General features: G+C 48.9%; 12 protein-coding genes across 12 annotated transcripts; 9 read left to right on the forward strand and 3 right to left on the reverse strand.

Annotated features, from left to right (window-relative positions):
* Positions 1-32: 32 nt before the first annotated feature.
* Positions 33-897, forward strand: ASPWEDRAFT_584056 (uncharacterized protein). Its single transcript, XM_040838383.1, has 4 exons — positions 33-225; positions 277-428; positions 549-638; positions 669-897. The coding sequence occupies exons 1-4, from the start codon at positions 153-155 to the stop codon at positions 735-737; spliced, it is 384 nt and encodes a 127-aa protein (XP_040688143.1). The 5' UTR covers positions 33-152; the 3' UTR covers positions 738-897.
* A 37-nt stretch (positions 898-934) lies between these two features.
* ASPWEDRAFT_42472 (uncharacterized protein) lies at positions 935-1,946 on the reverse strand. The gene is made up of 2 exons (XM_040835785.1): positions 1,386-1,946; positions 935-1,338 (listed from the first exon to the last, which is right to left on the reverse strand). Exons 1-2 carry the CDS (start codon positions 1,843-1,845, stop codon positions 1,091-1,093), a joined length of 708 nt encoding a protein of 235 aa, XP_040688144.1. The 5' UTR covers positions 1,846-1,946; the 3' UTR covers positions 935-1,090.
* Positions 1,673-2,887, forward strand: ASPWEDRAFT_583733 (uncharacterized protein). The gene is made up of 2 exons (XM_040838381.1): positions 1,673-2,051; positions 2,094-2,887. Exons 1-2 carry the CDS (start codon positions 2,018-2,020, stop codon positions 2,798-2,800), a joined length of 741 nt encoding a protein of 246 aa, XP_040688145.1. The 5' UTR covers positions 1,673-2,017; the 3' UTR covers positions 2,801-2,887.
* On the forward strand, positions 2,658-3,598 carry ASPWEDRAFT_584250 (uncharacterized protein). The gene has a single exon (XM_040838384.1). The coding sequence runs from the start codon at positions 2,899-2,901 to the stop codon at positions 3,535-3,537; it is 639 nt and encodes a 212-aa protein (XP_040688146.1). The 5' UTR covers positions 2,658-2,898; the 3' UTR covers positions 3,538-3,598.
* Positions 3,558-5,056, reverse strand: ASPWEDRAFT_583705 (mandelate racemase/muconate lactonizing enzyme family protein). Its single transcript, XM_040838380.1, has 2 exons — positions 4,826-5,056; positions 3,558-4,772 (listed from the first exon to the last, which is right to left on the reverse strand). Exon 2 carries the CDS (start codon positions 4,767-4,769, stop codon positions 3,660-3,662), a length of 1,110 nt encoding a protein of 369 aa, XP_040688147.1. The 5' UTR covers positions 4,770-4,772; positions 4,826-5,056; the 3' UTR covers positions 3,558-3,659.
* Positions 5,057-5,097: 41 nt separating this feature from the next.
* ASPWEDRAFT_29614 (uncharacterized protein) lies at positions 5,098-6,830 on the reverse strand (the record flags this gene model as incomplete). Its single annotated transcript, XM_040833307.1, has 4 exons — positions 5,098-5,815; positions 5,863-6,590; positions 6,635-6,674; positions 6,727-6,830. The coding sequence occupies 4 exons, from the start codon at positions 6,828-6,830 to the stop codon at positions 5,098-5,100; spliced, it is 1,590 nt and encodes a 529-aa protein (XP_040688148.1).
* Positions 6,831-7,922: 1,092 nt separating this feature from the next.
* On the forward strand, positions 7,923-9,549 carry ASPWEDRAFT_42476 (uncharacterized protein). The gene is made up of 3 exons (XM_040835786.1): positions 7,923-8,332; positions 8,416-8,835; positions 8,880-9,549. Exons 1-3 carry the CDS (start codon positions 8,214-8,216, stop codon positions 9,388-9,390), a joined length of 1,050 nt encoding a protein of 349 aa, XP_040688149.1. The 5' UTR covers positions 7,923-8,213; the 3' UTR covers positions 9,391-9,549.
* An 11-nt stretch (positions 9,550-9,560) lies between these two features.
* On the forward strand, positions 9,561-11,795 carry ASPWEDRAFT_42477 (ferric reductase family protein). Its single transcript, XM_040835787.1, has 2 exons — positions 9,561-9,955; positions 10,011-11,795. Exons 1-2 carry the CDS (start codon positions 9,604-9,606, stop codon positions 11,324-11,326), a joined length of 1,668 nt encoding a protein of 555 aa, XP_040688150.1. The 5' UTR covers positions 9,561-9,603; the 3' UTR covers positions 11,327-11,795.
* A 333-nt stretch (positions 11,796-12,128) lies between these two features.
* On the forward strand, positions 12,129-12,980 carry ASPWEDRAFT_114109 (uncharacterized protein; the record flags this gene model as incomplete). Its single annotated transcript, XM_040828465.1, has 1 exon — positions 12,129-12,980. The coding sequence occupies one exon, from the start codon at positions 12,129-12,131 to the stop codon at positions 12,978-12,980; it is 852 nt and encodes a 283-aa protein (XP_040688151.1).
* A 66-nt stretch (positions 12,981-13,046) lies between these two features.
* Positions 13,047-14,802, forward strand: ASPWEDRAFT_743039 (succinate--CoA ligase subunit beta; the record flags this gene model as incomplete). The annotated part of the gene is made up of 7 exons (XM_040839453.1): positions 13,047-13,274; positions 13,335-13,400; positions 13,452-13,524; positions 13,578-13,680; positions 13,727-14,487; positions 14,540-14,661; positions 14,713-14,802. The coding sequence occupies exons 1-7, from the start codon at positions 13,236-13,238 to the stop codon at positions 14,800-14,802; spliced, it is 1,254 nt and encodes a 417-aa protein (XP_040688152.1). The 5' UTR covers positions 13,047-13,235.
* Positions 14,803-15,079: 277 nt separating this feature from the next.
* On the forward strand, positions 15,080-17,255 carry ASPWEDRAFT_60847 (cytochrome P450). The gene is made up of 4 exons (XM_040838537.1): positions 15,080-15,535; positions 15,592-15,626; positions 15,677-16,471; positions 16,519-17,255. Exons 1-4 carry the CDS (start codon positions 15,142-15,144, stop codon positions 17,041-17,043), a joined length of 1,749 nt encoding a protein of 582 aa, XP_040688153.1. The 5' UTR covers positions 15,080-15,141; the 3' UTR covers positions 17,044-17,255.
* Positions 17,256-17,530: 275 nt separating this feature from the next.
* Positions 17,531-19,486, forward strand: ASPWEDRAFT_158321 (uncharacterized protein; the record flags this gene model as incomplete). The annotated part of the gene is made up of 3 exons (XM_040829746.1): positions 17,531-17,633; positions 17,721-18,447; positions 18,508-19,486. The coding sequence occupies 3 exons, from the start codon at positions 17,531-17,533 to the stop codon at positions 19,169-19,171; spliced, it is 1,494 nt and encodes a 497-aa protein (XP_040688154.1). The 3' UTR covers positions 19,172-19,486.
* Between the last annotated feature and the right edge of the window lie 20 nt (positions 19,487-19,506).

Raw genomic sequence — 19,506 nt, forward strand, 5'->3', positions numbered from 1 at the left:
CCATCACAAATCCACAGCTCCGATTCTACAATAATCGGGAGTATTATCATCTATATATTGCTCATATACCACCATATCCACTGTCACCATCACATCACAGTCCGTCTATCATCTGCAATCAAACTTACAACCAATCCTCCAACAACAGCAAGATGAAGCTCATCTCCCTCACCACATTCGTGGCCATGGTGGCCATGGTGGCTGCTATTCCGATTGCAGTTCCGGGTAAGCTAATAACTATATCGCTAGCTAATGTATCCAAGCTGATGTGGGTAGACGAGACTGCTCTTGCGGAGAGAGACCGCAGGGAGGCGATGGCGTATACGCCGCTTGTTGGTCTTGATGCTAGAGATACGACTAAGGAGAAGGTTGATAAGCGTGACACTACGAAGGAAAAGGTGGATAAGAGGGATACCAGCAAGGAGAAGGTTGAGAAGAGAGATACTACCAAGGAAAAGGTGGACAAGCGTGACACGACCAAAGAGAAAGTCGATAAGAGGGACACAACCAAGGAAAAGGTGGATAAGAGAGATACCACGAAAGAAAAGGTCGACAAGAGAGATACGACTAAGGAGAAAGTTGATAAAAGAGACACCACGAAGGAAAAGGTAGACAAGCGCGACACGACCAAAGAGAAAGTCGACAAGCGTGATACCACCAAGGAAAAGGTGGATAAGAGAGATACCACGAAAGAAAAGGTCGACAAGAGAGAGACTACCAAGGAAAAGGTTGACTAGATGTCGAATATCTGAAGCTCCTGGTATTTCGTGTACCGTTTAGGAAGACAATCTATCTTGTCGGATGGCAGTTTTAGTTGCGTTGCAGTATTAGCTAGGATGGAGATTTATGAGAATTGAATGTGGTTTGGAGAGTATATTTCATCTGTACAGAAGTAGAAAACGTGCTACAACCAGAAGTGATATCATCTATTCAGTAGTTTTCTTTAATTCAGCACTAATACTGATTAGCATAAGAATGAACATTTCCGAATGAATCCGAGAATAGAAGAATAAACGACCGGTTTTGTTACCAAGTATTGCTCTGATATCCAAGTAAAATGCAAGTATCAACCGTAATACACACACTCTATCTAAGCTCTGCTCTCCCTCACCAAAAAATAATGCACCATAGCCTCCTCCCCCCCAAACTCCGAATAATCCGTTTTCACCGTATCCACAACCTCAAATCCGTGATTCAGATACACCTTCAGCCCAGCTGGCTCCGACATGACATATGTTTTCAGGTTGTATGCATCGGCGATCTTCAGTCCGCTTTGCACGAGCATACTCCCGATTCCGCGTCGCCAGAAACTGGGCGATGTTGTTAGGTAGTCGATGGCTGTTTATTAGATAGTTGTTTATAAAGGATAAGAGGGGGCAGGGTACTTAGAAACGGCCCATCTTGCGTGATCCTCGCATCGGCTTCTTCTAGCGGCGCACTGCGATAGTCCATCATAGCCGAGTCTTTCATCCCAATCCAGCGGCCGTTTTCCGTCGTCGAGTTGAATTTCTCTTTATACATAGACTTTTCTTCAAGGCTAGGCTCGCCAATCTGCGCTTCAACCCATACTGTCTTCTCACACTCAGCTAGAAAAGCAGGCAACGTCCACCGTGCATACCCAACCACCTCGCCCGTCTCAACACAGACGACCTTTTCGTGCCGTCTACTCTGTCTGTCTGTGATTAAGTTCCAGGGAACGCGCTCAGTAGCTCTGGTTATGAGAGTGGTTGGATCTGGATCCTCCCAGAGAAAAGCCCAGTGGGGGTCTGTCAGACGGGCGCCCATCATGGTGGCTGCTAGGCCGGGGGCGTCGGTTGGGTGACAGGGTTTGATTGTGAATTTCATTTTCAAGATTACCTAGTAGGCAGATGGGAGTGTTGGAAGGGTGAATCGAGAATCGATGGTGTTGAGAGGGAAGGCCGATACTTATCGGCGGGGTCAGAATCGGAGTTCTTTGTTCGGTTGATTGGGGTATAAGTTGTATGAGCAGACTGGATTCAATCAATCAACAAACAAAATGGCAATGGCACAGAATAAGAGAATTCACAGCTGTATGTATTCTTCAAATATCTAAAGTGTATACTAATGAACAGGGTTCAACCGCGAAATGCCTCGTCTCGACGAACTCCCCGACGAAGAAGCCGAAAAGCCCTTTATCACACCCACCAGTTCTGAATCCGACGATGAAGTCTTCCACCCTAAGCAGAAACCATGGTATAGACACATCATCCCCATAGCCGGAATAGCAGTCGCCCTCTTCCTCGGCATGATCGCCTTCTCCATCCTCATCAACGACAGCAAATCCGGCTCTGTCCCCGACGCCCCCCAACCACAAGTGCAAGGCGGATCAGTCGTAACAGCACACTGCGGGACAACACCGGAGGAAGCCCAAGAACGCGGCTGTTTCTGGGACATTATGAGTTTCGGCTGGATGCACCCTTCGTGTCTCGATCAGGCCGAGTCGGCGAAATGGGCTGAGAAATACGGGCCGTGGAAGTGGTATACCGAACGGCCGGATAATACTACGTCAGAAGAAGATCTTATACCTCTTACTCAAGAGGAGCTACCGTATACGCCTGTTGTCTGGACGACGCAGGGCTACCATGTTCAGCATTGTCTGTATGTGTTGAAAATGATCCATCTGGCGGCGATGAAGGAGGGGCCGGTTTCGAATGAGGGGATTGAGTTGGGACATACGGATCATTGTGCGATGTTGATTGGGAATCCGGAGTTGGTGGATTATGAAGAGGTGAATACGAGGGTGCATTTGTTGTTTGTGCAGTGTGTGACTTTGACTTGATCGTATAAGAATCGGAGGTAGATTCGGAGGTATCAATCTAAGATTATATATTATATCAAGTACAGTCCTTCCATTCTATTCAATCAAGTAACTGAAGAATGGACTCCAAATACGCCCATCTCAACTCCTCCGAGGACACTCTCCCTCCTCCATCTCGTTCTCGATCCACCCCCCTCATCCTCCAAACAACAACCCTCCTCGCCTCTCTCACCACAATCTTCCTCCTCCTCTTCCTCCCTCACTCCCAATCAACCATACCCATACCATCGCCCACCATCCCCCTCGGCATGAACCGCATCAACCCCTCCAACACAACACACCTCCAACCCTGCGGCACCGACGCCGCCTCAGCCCGCGCCGCAGGCTGCACCTTCGACCTCCTCACCCTCGCCTGGCTTCCCCCGTCTTGCATCGACGCCACCCTGTCACAGGAATTCCTCGAAGTCGCCTCGGAACCATTCTACTACGACTCCGACGCAACACAACTCATACCCAACTATGACGCTCTCTCCGAAAGACCCGTCGGAGAGGTCAGCTGGACCACGCGCAAATATCACATCTACCATTGTGCGTTTGGGTGGAGGCTTATGCATAAGATGCTTGAGAGGGGTGGGATGCTGGAGAGTGGACTGAGTGGGTTCCATCATACGGAGCATTGTACGGATACGTTGATAAATACGACGGTGGCGATGGAGAGGGTGGTTACAAGAGCGGAGATTTCGTTTCCGGATTGTTGATAGAGCATATTTATGAGGATGGGGGGTAATGATGTTTACTTGGATGGACTGGTCTGTTTATGTACACATCACACTCTGATCATAAGGAATTATATCCAACAACTTAAGCTCACCACCCATGTCTATTCTGGATGGATATGAAACAATGGCTCTAGAACCTCAACATTGACAGCCCCGAATCCATTCCCAGGCAGCGAGGTAGGGACAATACGACCATTTGCCCGCATACGAGGAATCTCCGCGATAAGCGGGTTCGTCCACTCCGCGAAGCAGTCAACAGCACGCAGTCTGTCCGGCCTTGTCGAAGCAGCCAACTGCAGATTCTGCGCGGTCGTCAGCGCACAACCCCAGGTATCATCGACAGTAACCATCATTTCCAGACCGACAGCAGCGTCACGCAGAATGCGCGCCTTGGTGAGACCTCCCACGCGGGAAAGCTTGATATTCACCCCTGTGATTCCTGCTGCGTGAGCGGTTGTGATATCCGCCATTGTGAAGACGCATTCGTCCAGGATGATGGGTAGGCCGGTGCGACGGCCTACTTCTGCGCAGTCGGAAAGAGACCGGCAGGGCTGTTCTAATGCGATGGTGATGTCCTGTCCTAAAGCGCGGGCGAAGATAAGCGCCTGCTCGAGGTTCCAGCTGCCGTTGGCATCGGCCCATACTTCGACGCTTTCCGGGAGAACCTCGCGGATGGCTCGAACCCTGCTCGCATCGACAAGAGGATCATCGCCGACTTTGAGTTGCAGAGCAGTCACGCCCTTGTCCAGTTCATCCTTTGTCTTCTGGATAGCGGTGGGGATCTCTGCAAACCCAACGACTGCAAACGCAGGTAGTTCCTGACTGAGACAGCCACCAAGTAGAACATGCGTCGGCAAGCCTACAGATTTCCCCAAGATATCCCAGCAAGCCAGATCGATGACCGACTTGGCCGCCATCCCCGACATCATCGCCCGGTCCATCACGGCCCCAATCGCTGCTGGCGCCCGAGGATCGAGCCCGATGATCTTCGGGCCGAGTTCCTTCAGCGCTGCGATTTCGCCGGTATACGAGCTGGGCAGGTAATCGCTGCCCAGCGGGGCATTCTCGGCCCAGCCTGAGATGCCGCTGTCTGTGCGGATTTGGATAACGAGAGATGGCTGACCGTCGCTGGTGCGACCGCCGGACATGGTGTAGACGCCATGGTTGTATTTGGCTTTGTAGCTGAAGGCTGTGATTGAGGTGATACGCATTTTCTGTGCTAGCATAAGCATTTTGATAGCAAACAACGGAACATCTGTGGTCTAACCTATCAAAAGTAGTCAAGCTGACCGACAGTGACTTTGAAAACACCCCAGACGTGAGAAGTGAATGTGTTATATACGAGGCAACGGGAGTGCATCCGACCCTAATGCCAACCGGATACCAAAACCGACATATTCACCCGACGTCTCTTAGGGATATCTTGCAGTTACCCCGCGCGTATTTCACTTGATCGGACTCGTTCCCGTAGATCACTGGTCTCAAGGATTGATTCCCTTATATAGTGGTATTTATGAGTATGAATGATGTTATATACAGTTAATCGACATATCTAGTAAACCACCCCGCACAACCAGCAGCAACAACACTCAGTCGCAACACCCATGCCATCGCGTCTGTTTCTCCAATATGCAGTACACCAGAGACAGCAAAAATACAACTACTCAACACGGCTGCGATCATCTGCGGCATGGAGACGGCAATGTTATGAACGCCCATAGTCGTGGCCGTCATGGCTTGGATGTGGCTTTGGTTTGGGGTGTGTTTTTCCATATCCACGTCTAAATCTCGGGATTGCGTGAGAGGCGAGTCTGCTCTAGAGGATGAAGGAGAAGGGGGCGCATCATCCATACTAGCAGCAATTTCGGACCCGATAATCGCAAACGGAGCCCACTGCGTCAGGCCCCAGGATACACCGACGAGGGCGACACAGACAGATGCTATGATGAAGTTATTCACCGTGGTTAGTGCAAACATGCATATGGATGTCAGGATGTGCGATCCCATCCACACCCGCGATAGACTTAGAAACCTAGCCTTCTGGATGAGATAGGGCAGGCTGATGTTGGTGATCAGCGCGACGGAGGAGAAAGGCATCACGCCGAGGGTTCCGTGGCGGAGGGATTCTTCGTGGAGGGCGTTGTAGAAGCGGGTTGATGGGGGGCCCATTTTGGTGTAGAGGACGGTGGATTCGTCTGTCTTATTAGTGGGTGTACCTAGAATGTCAGGATGGGACGTACAGAGTTTGCTCAGATATCTGCATCGTTAGTATAACTTCATTTCAAAAAGGGAAAAGGGACATACGTAGCAGCATAATAAAGAAACGCAAACCAAGCCAACCACGCAAAGCCCTGCACCAGACAAACCATCTTGATTCGTCTCGGCAAGATCCTCGCCGTCTTGTATATCTCGCCATAAACAGCCTTTACTCCCCTCCTCCGCTGCATATCCTCCATCGGAGGGCGATCACCCATAACAGCACACGTAGCAGCCACCGTCACCCCCAACACCGTCGAAGCAATCACGCAAAGACCCTTGAAATGGGCGTTATGAATCCACCCAGCGCTCTCGGGAACGGGCATTTTCAGAAATCCACACGCGTATCCTGCCACGCCACCTATCAGCGTCATACAGCTCGCCATCCGACTCGTTTTCACCTGCTGCGACGCAGGACACGAGTCTACAGCCAGCGAGCGCAGCCCGCACTGGACAGGCTGAAGCGAGGCATTAATCGTCCACACCCATATAATCGCAGCAATCTTCGTCAGGATTTTAGGAATGGTGCCCTCTGAGTCAACGCCCAAGATGTAGTACACAGCTCTGGTACACTCGCTCGTCCACGCGAGCAGATTCATCCCCGCAATCGCTGCGACAGCACCGTAGATAATGAATGGTTTGCGTCGGCCCCATCTGTGCGTGCATGCGTCGCTTTTATACCCGATGAACGGCTGCAGAAAGGCGCCGCAGATTGGACCGGCTAGCCAGACGAGGGATACGAGTGATGGTGGCAGGCCGAGGGAGAGGAGAAAGGGCTGTTTTGTTAGAGTGAGATAGATAAGATGAAGTGGTGACTTACGGATCCGCCTGCCATGACTGTCACCCAGGTTATTTGCAGTCTAAGGTCCACATATTCAGTATTTGATGTTAACATCCAGTGATAATACTTACCCTCCCATGCTGACAGTCAAACAGAACAACTTCCACCTCCCCAGTTCCTCCTGGAGCACTTCATCATCACGATGCGAACGAACCGGTCTGTACAAATGCGCCATAATACCACACGACAATGGATTCTAGATGATAGAAAATAGATAGATTCAAAAACACAAAATAAATCTCTTCAGCTTTCAGCTCAAACCGACCCCGCCGTCCGATTGTCATTCTGTTTCCTCTTTCGGACAAACCAAAGTCGGAAAAACAAAATCGGAGCTGAGAGCTGAATTGCTTCCGACCCCTCTTTCTTTGGGTTTATGGCATATGTATGGACGATGTCAAGTGAAGAGAGGAAAGGTAAAGAATGCAATATTTGGGTCATTCAGGAGCTGTGACATGAGTGTGACATGTGTTGGCCCCCCGATTTCTGAGTGATGTTCTGAAAATGAGGATGATAAGATGGTCAGATATGACATCAGGTATATGACATTGTTTATCTTCTAATCAATATCGCTCAAATATACTCTCTCTAGCTACTGTTTGACTTGATCAATTCTACTACAAACATAGTATCTTGGTGGTAGCTTTTTTATCTGCTTTTTCAGAGTATTCGCGATAGAGATCTAGAGATCATGCCACTTTATGCCCATGAGTTTTCGAAGTTATCTCGAATAGAATAAGAGAGAATAAGAGAGAATAGACTTCAAAATTCACTAGAATACTGTGACAGACAAGTTATTGGTTGAACCAAAAGCATAAGAAATTTAAGCATAAAATCCAACAGTCGGGGCATGGTTGATCGACTCCGGAAATACTTGGGGGTATATCCGGGGTACCTTGGACCAAACTGAGACTGATTTTATCTACCTGGATTATGCATTTCTAGTTTAATAGTATTTGTTTTATAGAATTCGATTCAAGTGGACAGTATTATAATATATATGAATTATAGTATAAAACTGGGGGTATACAGTCACTATACCGAGAATTTTAGCCAATGTCTGCCGGTTAATAATGCATAGATCAACAGTGGATAAAGGCACATGATAAAATGCATGATACTTAGATAGACTGGATTATAGATAGATGAGACATTATATCACTGCTAGTGTCTCAGTGAGGGGAACACCCTGTGACCTTCGGCGACTCCGGATATCCACAGATCCCATACCTTGTGGCACGGGATACCGACAACAGCAGTTATCTACAGTCACAGACTCTATGCAGTTGATATTTTTGTACAACTAGTCTGTGTAATATAAGACAATAGCAGCATAGACAGCAACTGGTAAAGTAGAATCAAATGATGTAGAGTAGGCTGGAGATAAGCCTACCTTAACTCCGAACATAAACAGCCCCCAAACAGCGCCGCGAATGACCGTTGAGCACTCTAAATAGAACGCAGTTGGCGTCATCGCAGCTGACTCACAAGTCCAAAAAAGCAGGGCTTCGATGCTGAAATCTTTTCTCACTCAAACATCTCTATCCGACCGTTATCCAAGATGAGTGCACCGCAGGCCGAGCAGAAGAAACTGTCTGGCTTTAACCTCTACTCGCGATTCGCCTTTGCTGGTGCTGTTTGTTGCTCCGTTACCCATGGAGGTCTGACTCCTGTTGATGTGTAAGTCGCGTGAAGCAACGAGGTGGACATGAAAGAGCTAGAATACAGCTCGACGAAGCAAGAAATACTAACACTAGTCAAAGCGTCAAAACCCGCATCCAACTCGACCCAGTCACCTACAACCGCGGTCTGGTCGGTGGCTTCCGCCAGGTCATCCAGAATGAAGGCGCCGGCGCCCTTCTAACCGGTGCCGGTCCTACATTTGCCGGATACTTCCTGCAGGGCGCGTTGAAGTTTGGCGGATACGAGTTCTTCAAGCAGCAATCCATCAACACGATCGGGTACGAGAATGCCAGGAACAACCGTATCGCAGTCTACAGTGTTTCGGCTGGTTTTGCAGAGTTCTTTGCGGATATTGCGCTGTGTCCGCTTGAGGCGACTCGGATTCGATTGGTGTCGGAGCCTGGGTTCGCCAGTGGCCTTGTTTCTGGATTTAGCAGGATTGCTCGCCAGGAGGGTATTGGGGCTTTTTACTCTGGGTTTGGTCCTATCCTTTTTAAGCAGTATGTACAGTCACCCGAGAATAGTTTCTATGCTTACAATGCAGGGTCCCATACACCATCTCCAAGTTCGTCGTGTATGAAAAGGTCGCCGAGCTCGCCTACGACAAGTTCTTCGACAAGGAAAAGACCAGCGACGGCATGCAAACCGCCATCAACCTTGGTTCTGGTCTGATTGCCGGTTTCGCCGCCGCGCTCGTCTCCCAGCCAGCCGATACCATGCTGTCCAAGATCAACAAGTCCAAGGGTCTTCCGGGTGAAGGCACGACCAGCAGACTGATCAAGATTGGTAAAGAGCTTGGATTCCGTGGCTCGTATAGCGGTATTGGTGCTCGTTTGTTCATGGTTGGTGCTTTGACGGCTGGTCAATTTGCCATTTATGGTGATCTGAAGAAGGCCATGGGAGCTGTAAGTTGTGTGCCCTGTAGATTCAAGGCAAGTGCTAACTGCTCTAGACTGGGGGTGTTGAGATTGCGAAATAGTCGCCAGAGTAGATGTGTATTCAAGAATAGACGTATAACACGTGCAAGTATTTATTTTTCTGATCGATATGTTTAATAAACCGAATCTTAAAATCGGAGCATGCAATTCCCCACAATCACTGCATGAATGACGATCTTTCTGCCTGAATCAGGTGTCCATGTCAGCTTATCGGTTGCTGACCGAATCTGCGTCAACTCCCCGCCCGGTTACTTTTATTTATCCTTTTATCCCCAGATTCCATCCATCTCTAATGTCTTAAACAATATCATATATAATAATAATAATAAAATGGCATGGCCATACCACATCCTCACCCTCACTGAGGAACAATCCCACCACCGTCGGACCCTCCTTGACCGATACGGGATTTACGCGCAATTCTCGGTATTAATCCCGATCCTTTGTTATCGGCTATATAGATTGGGGATATGGGTTTACCGCAAGACAAGATCGAGCTCGTACTCTGCTCTCCCGAATCCGTCTGAAAAGGGGGCTTTGAGGAGAGTGACTCGATGGAATGCCCTTGTTTGGTGGTTGGAGGGTGAAGTCGTCCCTGGGTGGGGGTTGAGAAAGCAATGGGTTTTGGGGTGTTTTTGGATGTGTTGGATGGTGGTTCTTTGTTTTTTGGAGACTGGGGATGGTATATCATCTTTCCTTTTTTTTCTTTTTATGTTGGCTATACTAATGATATGTAGATTATCTCCACGTCGCAAAACGCTTCGGCATCATCGCAGCAGCAAACTTCCCCCTGCACTTCATGCTAGGCATGAAATCAGGCTACTCGCCTCTGGCATTCGTCTTCAACGCTTCCCATGAGCAGATCATCCCCTTTCATCGCATGTCAGGAAGGATACTTTACTGTCTGCTCCTCACTCATGCAATCTGGTACATCAACTACTTCTACCAATCTAATCGTCTGGATCATCTTACGTCGCGACATTCGCTGACGGGGATTGTTTCATTCACGCTCATGACTATCCTGACGGCTGCAAGTCTGGAAAGAGTTCGAAACTGGAGTTTTCGCGTTTTCTATAATATCCACTTAATACTTGGGCTGTCTATGTTCCCAATTCTATTCTTCCATGCCAAGGCCCTTCGTGTTTATGCCGTCGAGTCGATACTTATATTCATCGTCGACCGTGTCCTCAGAAAAATCGACACTGTTACTGTCAAATCCGCAACGATATCGAAAATCCCACATACCGACCTCGTGAAACTGCACATCCCAGTGTCAGGGTCGAAACTAGCACAGTTCCAGAAACTGCCCGCTCAGCATGTTTATCTTTCTCTACCGCGGGGCGTCAAGTCGTCAGCTCCGTTTATTAACTCTCTAATCTCGAATCCGTTCACCGTCGCCAATGTGGAAGAACACGCAGTTACTCTTGTTCTACGGGCGAGAAACGGCCCAACAACAAAAGCGCTATCCACCCTATCCGACTCCCTAAAAGCAAACACCCCCATTTCCATCGAAGGTCCATACGGGAGCTCATCTCGCTTCACCACCCTCGCAACACAATTCGACCGCATCCTCCTAATAGCAGGCGGAGTTGGCGGAACATTCATTCTTCCCATCTACCACGCCCTACGCGACCAATTCGAAACCGAAGGCAGAAGCCCCCATCGCCTCAATCTAACCTGGTCGATACGCACGCCCGCAGAGGTAGGCTGGGCCATCGACCCCGAAGACGGGAAGTCATTTATCCAGAACCAGAATGCGAATGTGCACGTTACGCGGGATCGTTCATCGGATGACCTATCCACGCTTGCGGGGGATGAGCTTGAGATGGACGAATTACAGCCGTTTAATGGTGGGGAGGAGTTGATAGGCGCGAAGAAGGGACGGCCAGATTTGAGGGCCATTGTGGAGGAGACGTTTAGTGATGGGGATGAGTCTGTTGCTGTTGTGTTTTGTGGGCCGAAGGATATGGGGAGGGACGTGAGAGGGTATATAGGGAAGTGGGTGAAGAGGGGACGGTATGTGTGGTGGCATGAGGAGAGTTTTGGGTGGTGATAGATGCTCTATATAATTCGATCAGTCTTCATTTGCAGTACAGGAGTAAGGATCCACCCTCTATATCCAAGAGATAAATCTCGAAGCAGGGCGAGCGAGAAGATGTTTCTAGTCAAATCATGGATGCATCGGAAGGAATACCCAAAGAGACTGGTTGTTTAATTCGGTTACTCTCGAGCCCTAGATCAGATCAGAATGTTGCTCAGCCTCAAATAAACCATCCTGAATATCAATCGGATAAGCCATCGCGGATCTTTTCGAGAAAGGTCCTGCGGAAAAAAACAGCTGCTATGTAAGATAATGCGCCAGTGATCGGCGATGTGATGGCTCAGTTGGAGACTAACGGTTTCAAGGAAATGAATGGAATGCATGGCGTGAACAGGGTGAATGGAGAATTGGTTTACTGATTTTGTATATATGGTTTTGGAACTTGGGATGGCAACATTAATGACCATCTACCCGTCTTCACACGGAGTTATATGATACTTGATAAATAGATTCGCATGGGTAACTGGCTTAATGCCACTAATCAGTAACGACACTAGACAGGGCTCTTCCATGGAATGGCACACTCTCTTCTATTCCACTCGGTGGTCTTCGATGTCAATGGCGCTGGGCTCGGAACCAGCAGCAAGATTGGCTCTTTAACCATGGAACGTGAGGGACATATTGTCTCCCATTCTGAAATGCTAATTGCCAAGATACCGGGAAATAAATTATCTGCTACTACTTTATCGACAGGATATCTCGGGTATCGCTATGTTGCACATGTTTTTCGAGTTCTTCCGATCCAAATGACCAGATGCTCCCTCGCTCCAGCAAACCTCCAGCTCTCCTTGCTGGGAGCAACAGTGGAAGTCTGCCTGTGGTGGTGACCGTGGCTGTGTTTCTCTCGATCGCTCTATACAATTCAATCGAGCTGCTCATTATGATTTCCTTGAGCTTCAACAAACATCGTGGTGTATATTTCTGGTCCCTTCTACTATCCACTGCAGCTGGTGTCATCCCATTCACCATCAGCAATCTATTTGACTTCTTTAATGTGCCTCCTTTATGGCTGACTCTCCTCCTCTCATCGATTGGCTTTTCCTTCATGATCCCCGGCCAGTCGGTCGTCTTGTACTCTCGTCTACATCTCGTTTCGAATAACTACACAATCCTCCGCGCTCTTCGCTACCTCATCATCATCGATACAGTCATCCTCGTCACGCCCACCATCGTCCTGTATTGGGGCTCGGTGTATATCAGCACAAAACACTGGACGCAGGCATTCCACATCCACGAACAGATCCAAATAGCCTGGTTCTCCGCGCAAGAATTCCTAATATCCAGTTTCTACATTCTAGAAACCGTCAAGTTGATTCGCGCTCACCCGGGCAGGGGCCGGCGTCTAACTATCATCCTGTATGAGCTGTTAGCTATCAACCTCGTAGCTATTTTGCTCGATATTGCGCTTCTCGCGTTGCAGTATTCGCGGTTGTATTATTTTCAGGTGATTTTCAAGGCGTTGGTGTATAGTGTTAAGTTAAAGTTGGAGTTTGCGGTTCTGGGGAGGCTGGTTTCGTTTGTGGGGTTGTGTCACGCTACAACGGTGGTTCGGGAGTATCCAAGTTTTATCACGACGGTGGATGTGTCGTCTGTTGGTAATGATTAGAATTGGTTCAAGTGATATCATAAATATTCTTAATATGCTCAGTGCGATGCTGCAGATGCGGTTAGCCTCGAATAATGTGGTCATCGATTCCAATGCGCCACACGGATTGGTTCACCAGCACTTTAAAGTATTTGCGTGGGAGCTCGTGACCTGCACATTCCCCAGTAACTTGGAATTTCTTTCTGGACATGGCTTTACTCTCCTTTCCAAATCAACCTTCCATATCGACGTGGAAAGAAGAAAACAACGACCGTGATGCTTCGCTGCTACCGCTTAACGCACGCTTTTAGAGATGTATAGATTCTTTTCCAGGGTTCTTGATATCTATTCTTATGATATTCATAGAGCTGCAAGGCCCTGAAGCAACAAGTCCGAAATCTGACCCTGCTCGAGCACCATTCCCACAAGATTCTCCATCAGGTGAGGCAAGCTTTCTTATACTAATTTCTCATTGAATACTCACCTTCTTAGTATGGCATTCCAGTACCTGATGGACGGGTAATCGACAGCCCGCTGGATGCCAAAGCTGTGGTATCAGCTATAGGTGAGACAGCTACCAGAGCAGGAATCATGACGAGAAACATCAACTGAGTCAAGCTACAGGCGCGCCATCCATGATGAAGGCCCAGATTCTCGCCGGAGGCCGGGGGAAAGGAACGTTCAACACGGATGGAAAGGGTGGTGTGCGATTTGTATCGACGTGAGTCTACCATTGGTTCATGTAACATCTGACAATGAGTCCACAGGCCAAACGAAGCCCTCGAAAACGCTGCCAATATGCTCGGTCATTATCTAAAAACAACACAAACACCACCTAGTGGGCTCCTTGTGAAGAACCTCTATATATACAAAGCAGTCAACGTCGCACACGAGTACTACTTTTCCATCACCTTCGACCGCAAGCGATACAGTCCCGTCATCCTTATATCCGACGAAGGCGGCGTCAACATCGAAGCCAACGCGGATAGCCTTCATAAATTCCCGTTTTCCCTCGATACAGGCATCACGCCCGATATCATATCGCGAATTCATGGCGCGATGCTCTTTTCCACCACCGAAATGCGAGTCATAGAGCATGTCATCCGGCGGATGGCAGATCTGTTTCGCGAACGAGACGCCATTCTCCTCGAGCTGAACCCGCTCGCACTGACGACGGAAGAACAATTCATCTGTCTTGATGCAAAGTTTGAGTTTGATAATTGTGCTGCGTTTCGCCAGGAAGATATTTTCAACCTTGAAGAACGCGAACACATGCCGGACTCGCGGGTCGAGTACGAAGCTGCTCAGCTTGGTCTTTCCTACGTTCGTCTAGATGGGAATATCGGGAATATCGTCAACGGCGCGGGCCTGGCGATGGCGACGAACGATTTGATCACCATCCATGGAGGAAAAAGTGCTAACTTTCTTGACATTGGGGGCAAAGCGAGCACTGCGACATTGCTCAAGTCGTTTGAGATTTTGAATCGGGATCCCCGCGTCAAGGGTATCCTGATTAATATTTTTGGTGGTATGTACTACTACCTCATGACAGGCTAACGACTATCCTCACGCATTGCTAGGTATTGTCCGCTGTGATATGATCGCCCAATGTATCCTTCAAGCAGCATCCATCCTAGGAGGCTTCCGAGTTCCCGTTGTAGTGCGGTTGCAGGGAACGAACAGCGATGAAGCGCTGAAACTAGTAGGCCACTGTACAGCCCCGTTGAGACAGTGTTCTAACTCCATCTCACAGCTCGAGGATTCGGGGTTGGATCTGTGCACGGAGACGGATTTCGACTCGGCAGCTGCAAAAATAGTTGAACTGACATCTGGCCATAACTAGGATGATCTGGGATTATATATCCTATTTTTATCGATGGGAGTTTGAGGTTCTTCACTAAGGCTCATGTATAAATAATAACTACGTATAGCATTTGTAGATATTGAGGGAATTGATTTACTAGCAGCATTGATGATGATCTACCTATTCTGAAACCAACAGAATTATTCTAGACTGTTGCTCAATACATTCAATATAATTGGTTTATATGACTTGGGGCCATACAGGAAGATCAGCCTCGCACCGTGGCTGCCTCAGCGGCGGAGTCCGCGGGATCCGCCAAGCAGCCCTGATATAAACCGAGCACCCTCAATAATATTTCTCTAGACAAAACGAACAACCATGAATTGGCTCACATTCGCCCTATCTCTCCTGGGTCTACTCACCCTCCACTATGTCATCAGTTTCCTCAAAAACCTCCGCCTCGTCCGACAAACAGGTCTACCCTATACAATCTTCCCCATCTCCGAATTCAATCTCCCCTTCCTCGCTCTCTTCGCTACAAAATGGGTCCCGTATATCGTCAACAACTATCTTCCCGCCCAACTAGCTGATAGAATCAACGACAACAACATCAATTACCGGTGGACAGTCAAGGACCGGCAGGTTGAGAAACTTGGCGGCGTGTATATGGTTGCCTCGCCTGAGACGATTTCCTGTAATGTTTCCGATGCGTCGGTTGTGTCGCAGGTTTATGGTATGAGGGGAAGCTTTCCGAAGCCGATTTGGCAGTATGGTGAGTATTTCGTGCTTGGTTGAGAGTGGTGGAGCTGGTGCTGACGGATGGTGAAGAATCGTTGGATTTGTATGGTCCGAATGTGCTTACGGTGAGAAGTTTGAGTCCGCCTGGTTTTTATTCTCTGGCTAAGTCATGCAGTGTGAGGATACGAAATGGTCTCATCACCGTCGCCATACAGCACCGTCTTTCAATGAAAAGAACAACGCACTCGTCTGGCAAGAGACAATTCGCCAAACCACCGAGATGATCGAGTACTGGGTCGAAACGAACCCGGCGGAGCAGTTCACCGTGGAGAATGTCAAAATAGATATCCTCAAACTGACATTAAACGTCATCTGCGGTGCAGGCTTCGGCGTGCAAATGCCATTCAAGCCAGTCTCCCAAACCCCAGTGGACGACGGAGAGAGAAGTATTTTCAGGGACTCCAGCACGCCTCCGAGCGGATTTAAGTACACGTTTCGGTCTGTTATGGGCTATATGAGTGAGAATCTTTTTTCGGTTGTTGGGGCGAATATGTTGGCCCCGAAATGGATTCCCAGGTTTTTGATGCCGTTTTTCAACAATGATTTTGCGGCGCATCGCGATTTGGGTGTTTATCTGCAGCGATTGATGACGACGGCGAAACAGAAGCCGGATACTGGTGTTGCGAATTTACTTCAGGGGATGGTGTCTTCCAAGGCTGAGGGTTCGAGTTCTAGTGCAAAAGGAGGAAGTCTTTCTGATTTGGAGATCCTGGGAAATATGCATGTCTTGACGGTGGCTGGACATGAGACGACGGCTACTACTATGAGATTTGCGTTAGTCCTTTTGGCTCTTCATCAGGATGTACAGGATTGGGTTTACCGATCCGTGAAAGAGGTGGTTGGAGAGTCCCCAGCGGAGTGGGATTACGCGACTCTCTATCCCAAGCTCATTGCTCCATTATGTGTCATGGTATGCAGATTGAGCCACCATTCTCGCAGAACTGACTGACCTTCCAGCTCGAAACATTGCGCCTCTACCCCCCCGTCGTGACAACCCCCAAATGGACAGCCAACACAAGCTGCACCATCACCTATCTCGACCAGCAATACACCCTCCCCCCAAAGGTCAACATAAACCTCAACGCAAATGGCTTGCACTACTCCAAAGAATACTGGGGCCCAGACGCCCACCTCTTCAACCCTCAACGATGGGACAAGACCAACCAGGCCAGCTATCTCGCACAGAACGATTCTCTATCTGGCCTCTCAGGCCCAGGTCTCGAGTATCCCACCATCCATAGACCCGTTCGAGGGGCGTATATTCCCTTCAGCGATGGTTTCCGGGCTTGTGTGGGGAAGAAGTTTGCACAGGTTGAGTTTGTGGCTGCGTTGGCGGTGCTGGTGATGGGATATAAGATTGGACTGGCGGGGGATGATGAGAAGAAGACGAGAAGAAATGCAAAGAGGGTTCTGGAGGAGAGTGCTACTGTTTTGACGTTGATGATGGGGGAGGACGTGCCATTGTCGTTTTGTAAGAGGTAATATGATATCGTACATTGGTCTGCTTTGAAATAAAATTGATATGATCAAAGTGAGAAGTGTTTGCTGTAGGAAGAAAACAGAAGTGCTTCGCTTGGTTTTCAGTCTGGAGAAATTCACTGGGGGGGAGATATTTTTATCTGGACAGACAGTGAATGACACCCAGCCTGGGCTCTGTTTACCTCTTCTCTCCCTCTCCTCTTCCTTCTCCCACCCTGATATCAGAAGAAGAGAGCGTCACAAACCCCTCTCTTTCTAATACTGTCTTATGTTCTTTGATGCTCTGCTATAATAACTGAGAGTTACTAGATCTCTAAAACTATTCCTGGTCTCACAACCCTAAGCCTCCCTTAAGCTTCCTTTCAACCCCGTGAGTCCAATTAAACAAGCAATACCCCCGATCGATCCCAAGTTCTTTAACTCACAGCGCCGAGACTGGCTCGCATCATCTAGTCAGTGACGAATGGAGAAGAGAATGGACAAAATCAAGATGGACGACTTTCCATCCCACTGGAAAGCCACGCTTCTGGGTGAGGATTTCTGGAAAGACGCAGAGCAGTACAACAGACCTGTCAACGACAGTATTGAGGCTGGTGAGTCTTTCCTTTTCTCTATCCTTCTGGCCTCGTCTCTCGAGGACCGTCTCTTGATTTGGTGAAGCTCACCGTCTCATGGCCCAGATCACAGCTTGACGCTTCACACGCGCTTCCCTTTCAACCTGGGACCAGAAGCGGGCCCTCGCGCAGCCAAAACCGAGGAAATACCCCAGAAGCGTCGTCGTCGGTTTAGCATGAGCGATGCCCTTGGTTTGAGCACCAACAGTACCAACCCAGCGAGCTCTCTCCCCCCAGCTCGTTTCTTTGATATCGGGCGTGGAAGGTCTCGCTCGCGCTCGCGCTCGCCCAGTGTCGCCTCCGAGCGCCACACGAGCTCTGTTTGTCGTACGCCGTTCAATATGGCTAGTAGCAGGAAGAATGATAGTATCGAGTGTATCTTGGCGACGCCTGTTCCGCATGAATTGGGGACGCCGTCTAAGCCGCTGATGTTTTTCCGTGGCGGGGTGTCGTGGACTTGTCTTGATAAGAGTATGACGACTTTGGGTCTTGATTTGTTTTGGCCTGTGGAGAAGGATAAACAGGATGACGATGATGAGAAGGATGTGCTTCCTATTGAGGAGCTGATGCCTCTTTGTCAGTTCCGTCGTCTGCGCGTCCTCAAGATCACGGGTATGATGCAGTCGTACCAAAAGTACATTTGGCAGGCTGTCTGGCTTAATACGAACCTCGAGGAGCTCGAGCTTGGAATGGCTCTCGAGCCTCGCATTCGTCAGGGCTATGCGGAGAACTGGCCGTTGATCAAGGGTGGTTGGAAGCTGAACAAGATTCACTACGGGGAGCCGGTTTACTTGTACTTTCCTATCTCCAAGGCCCTCATATAAAGATTATAATGCTAATATACCTCTGATAGTGGCAACATGGGCGACGGAAACCTCGACCGCAAGATCGGCATCGGCGAATACCTCGACAAAACCGCGATGGAGAAAGCCAAGATCCGCGCGATGGCCATGGGCCGCACCCTCAATCGCTTCTCGATCAGGAAGCTCACGCTCACCGGCTTCGTCGTTGACGCTGACCCCTTCCTGCACTGGTTCGACCCGAAGCGGATGCGCTGTATCAACTTCAAGAACGACTGCGTCGATGCCGGCTTCTACCTCTGCTTTCCCATGAAGAAGGTTACGATTCTTTACCCGCGTGAGGTTCTCGAGCGGCCTTTGCCGGTTCGCCGTGTCAATCTGTTCAAGGAGCTCAAGGTGGTTGAGTTGAAGGGTGGTAAGAAGGTCGGCGAGATACCGTACCGTGGACCGGAGAGTCTTCAGCAGGAGATTGTCCCCAAGGGCAAGGAGAACCAGTCTGTGAATACGGTTTCGGGGGATGATATCCATGCTGGGATGGCGCGGTTCTCGTTCGAATCGGGCAGCGACTCTCCTCGAAAGATGGCCGGCAACACAACCAGTTCCAAAAAGGACAACGTCAAGAAAGACGAAGCTGAATATGAGACCGTCGGTGAAAGCAGTACCAACAATGAGTCTGGTATCAACGAATGGGAGGCTATTATCGGACAGGCTTTTTGAGGTCTCGTGCTAGTATATCACTAACCTATCCCCAATGAAGATGCTATCTTTAACTGACATTCGCAACCTGCTCATACGCCATTGACCCTTCAGCCTTATATACCAACTAACCATGTTGACTCGGACAAACCTTTTGTCACATTTGGTGTAGTTGGCCAGCTTTTGGGTCTTACTCTTTGGGTCTTGCTTGACAGGTGACACGTCTATGGGAAGCACGGACCAGCCGGATAATTGTGGTGATCATTTGCTTTCATCAAGCATCTTTCAAAAGCTTTTAGCCAATTCTAATAAAAAAGGGGGCAAAAAAAAAAAAAAAAAAAAACCAGGAAAAGAAG

The sequence above is a fragment of the Aspergillus wentii genome (genome assembly GCF_001890725.1).
Source record: "Aspergillus wentii DTO 134E9 unplaced genomic scaffold ASPWEscaffold_5, whole genome shotgun sequence".
NCBI classification, from domain to species: domain Eukaryota; kingdom Fungi; phylum Ascomycota; class Eurotiomycetes; order Eurotiales; family Aspergillaceae; genus Aspergillus; species Aspergillus wentii.

Coding starts and splice junctions, on each gene's coding strand:
- ASPWEDRAFT_584056 (XM_040838383.1), top strand. CDS start 153: ATGAAGCTCATCTCCCTCACCACATTCGTGGCCATGGTGGCCATGGTG. Junction 429..548: donor GGGATACCAGCAAGGAGAAG/GTTGAGAAGAGA, acceptor ACGAAAGAAAAG/GTCGACAAGAGAGATACGAC. Junction 639..668: donor GCGACACGACCAAAGAGAAA/GTCGACAAGCGT, acceptor ACCAAGGAAAAG/GTGGATAAGAGAGATACCAC.
- ASPWEDRAFT_42472 (XM_040835785.1), bottom strand. CDS start 1,845: ATGAAATTCACAATCAAACCCTGTCACCCAACCGACGCCCCCGGCCTA. Junction 1,339..1,385: donor GCAAGATGGGCCGTTTCTAA/GTACCCTGCCCC, acceptor TCTAATAAACAG/CCATCGACTACCTAACAACA.
- ASPWEDRAFT_583733 (XM_040838381.1), top strand. CDS start 2,018: ATGGCAATGGCACAGAATAAGAGAATTCACAGCT. Junction 2,052..2,093: donor GAATAAGAGAATTCACAGCT/GTATGTATTCTT, acceptor ACTAATGAACAG/GGTTCAACCGCGAAATGCCT.
- ASPWEDRAFT_584250 (XM_040838384.1), top strand. CDS start 2,899: ATGGACTCCAAATACGCCCATCTCAACTCCTCCGAGGACACTCTCCCT.
- ASPWEDRAFT_583705 (XM_040838380.1), bottom strand. CDS start 4,769: ATGCGTATCACCTCAATCACAGCCTTCAGCTACAAAGCCAAATACAAC.
- ASPWEDRAFT_42476 (XM_040835786.1), top strand. CDS start 8,214: ATGAGTGCACCGCAGGCCGAGCAGAAGAAACTGTCTGGCTTTAACCTC. Junction 8,333..8,415: donor GGTCTGACTCCTGTTGATGT/GTAAGTCGCGTG, acceptor CACTAGTCAAAG/CGTCAAAACCCGCATCCAAC. Junction 8,836..8,879: donor GGTCCTATCCTTTTTAAGCA/GTATGTACAGTC, acceptor CTTACAATGCAG/GGTCCCATACACCATCTCCA.
- ASPWEDRAFT_42477 (XM_040835787.1), top strand. CDS start 9,604: ATGGCATGGCCATACCACATCCTCACCCTCACTGAGGAACAATCCCAC. Junction 9,956..10,010: donor TTTTTTGGAGACTGGGGATG/GTATATCATCTT, acceptor AATGATATGTAG/ATTATCTCCACGTCGCAAAA.
- ASPWEDRAFT_60847 (XM_040838537.1), top strand. CDS start 15,142: ATGAATTGGCTCACATTCGCCCTATCTCTCCTGGGTCTACTCACCCTC. Junction 15,627..15,676: donor ATGGTCCGAATGTGCTTACG/GTGAGAAGTTTG, acceptor TAAGTCATGCAG/TGTGAGGATACGAAATGGTC. Junction 16,472..16,518: donor TTGCTCCATTATGTGTCATG/GTATGCAGATTG, acceptor CTGACCTTCCAG/CTCGAAACATTGCGCCTCTA.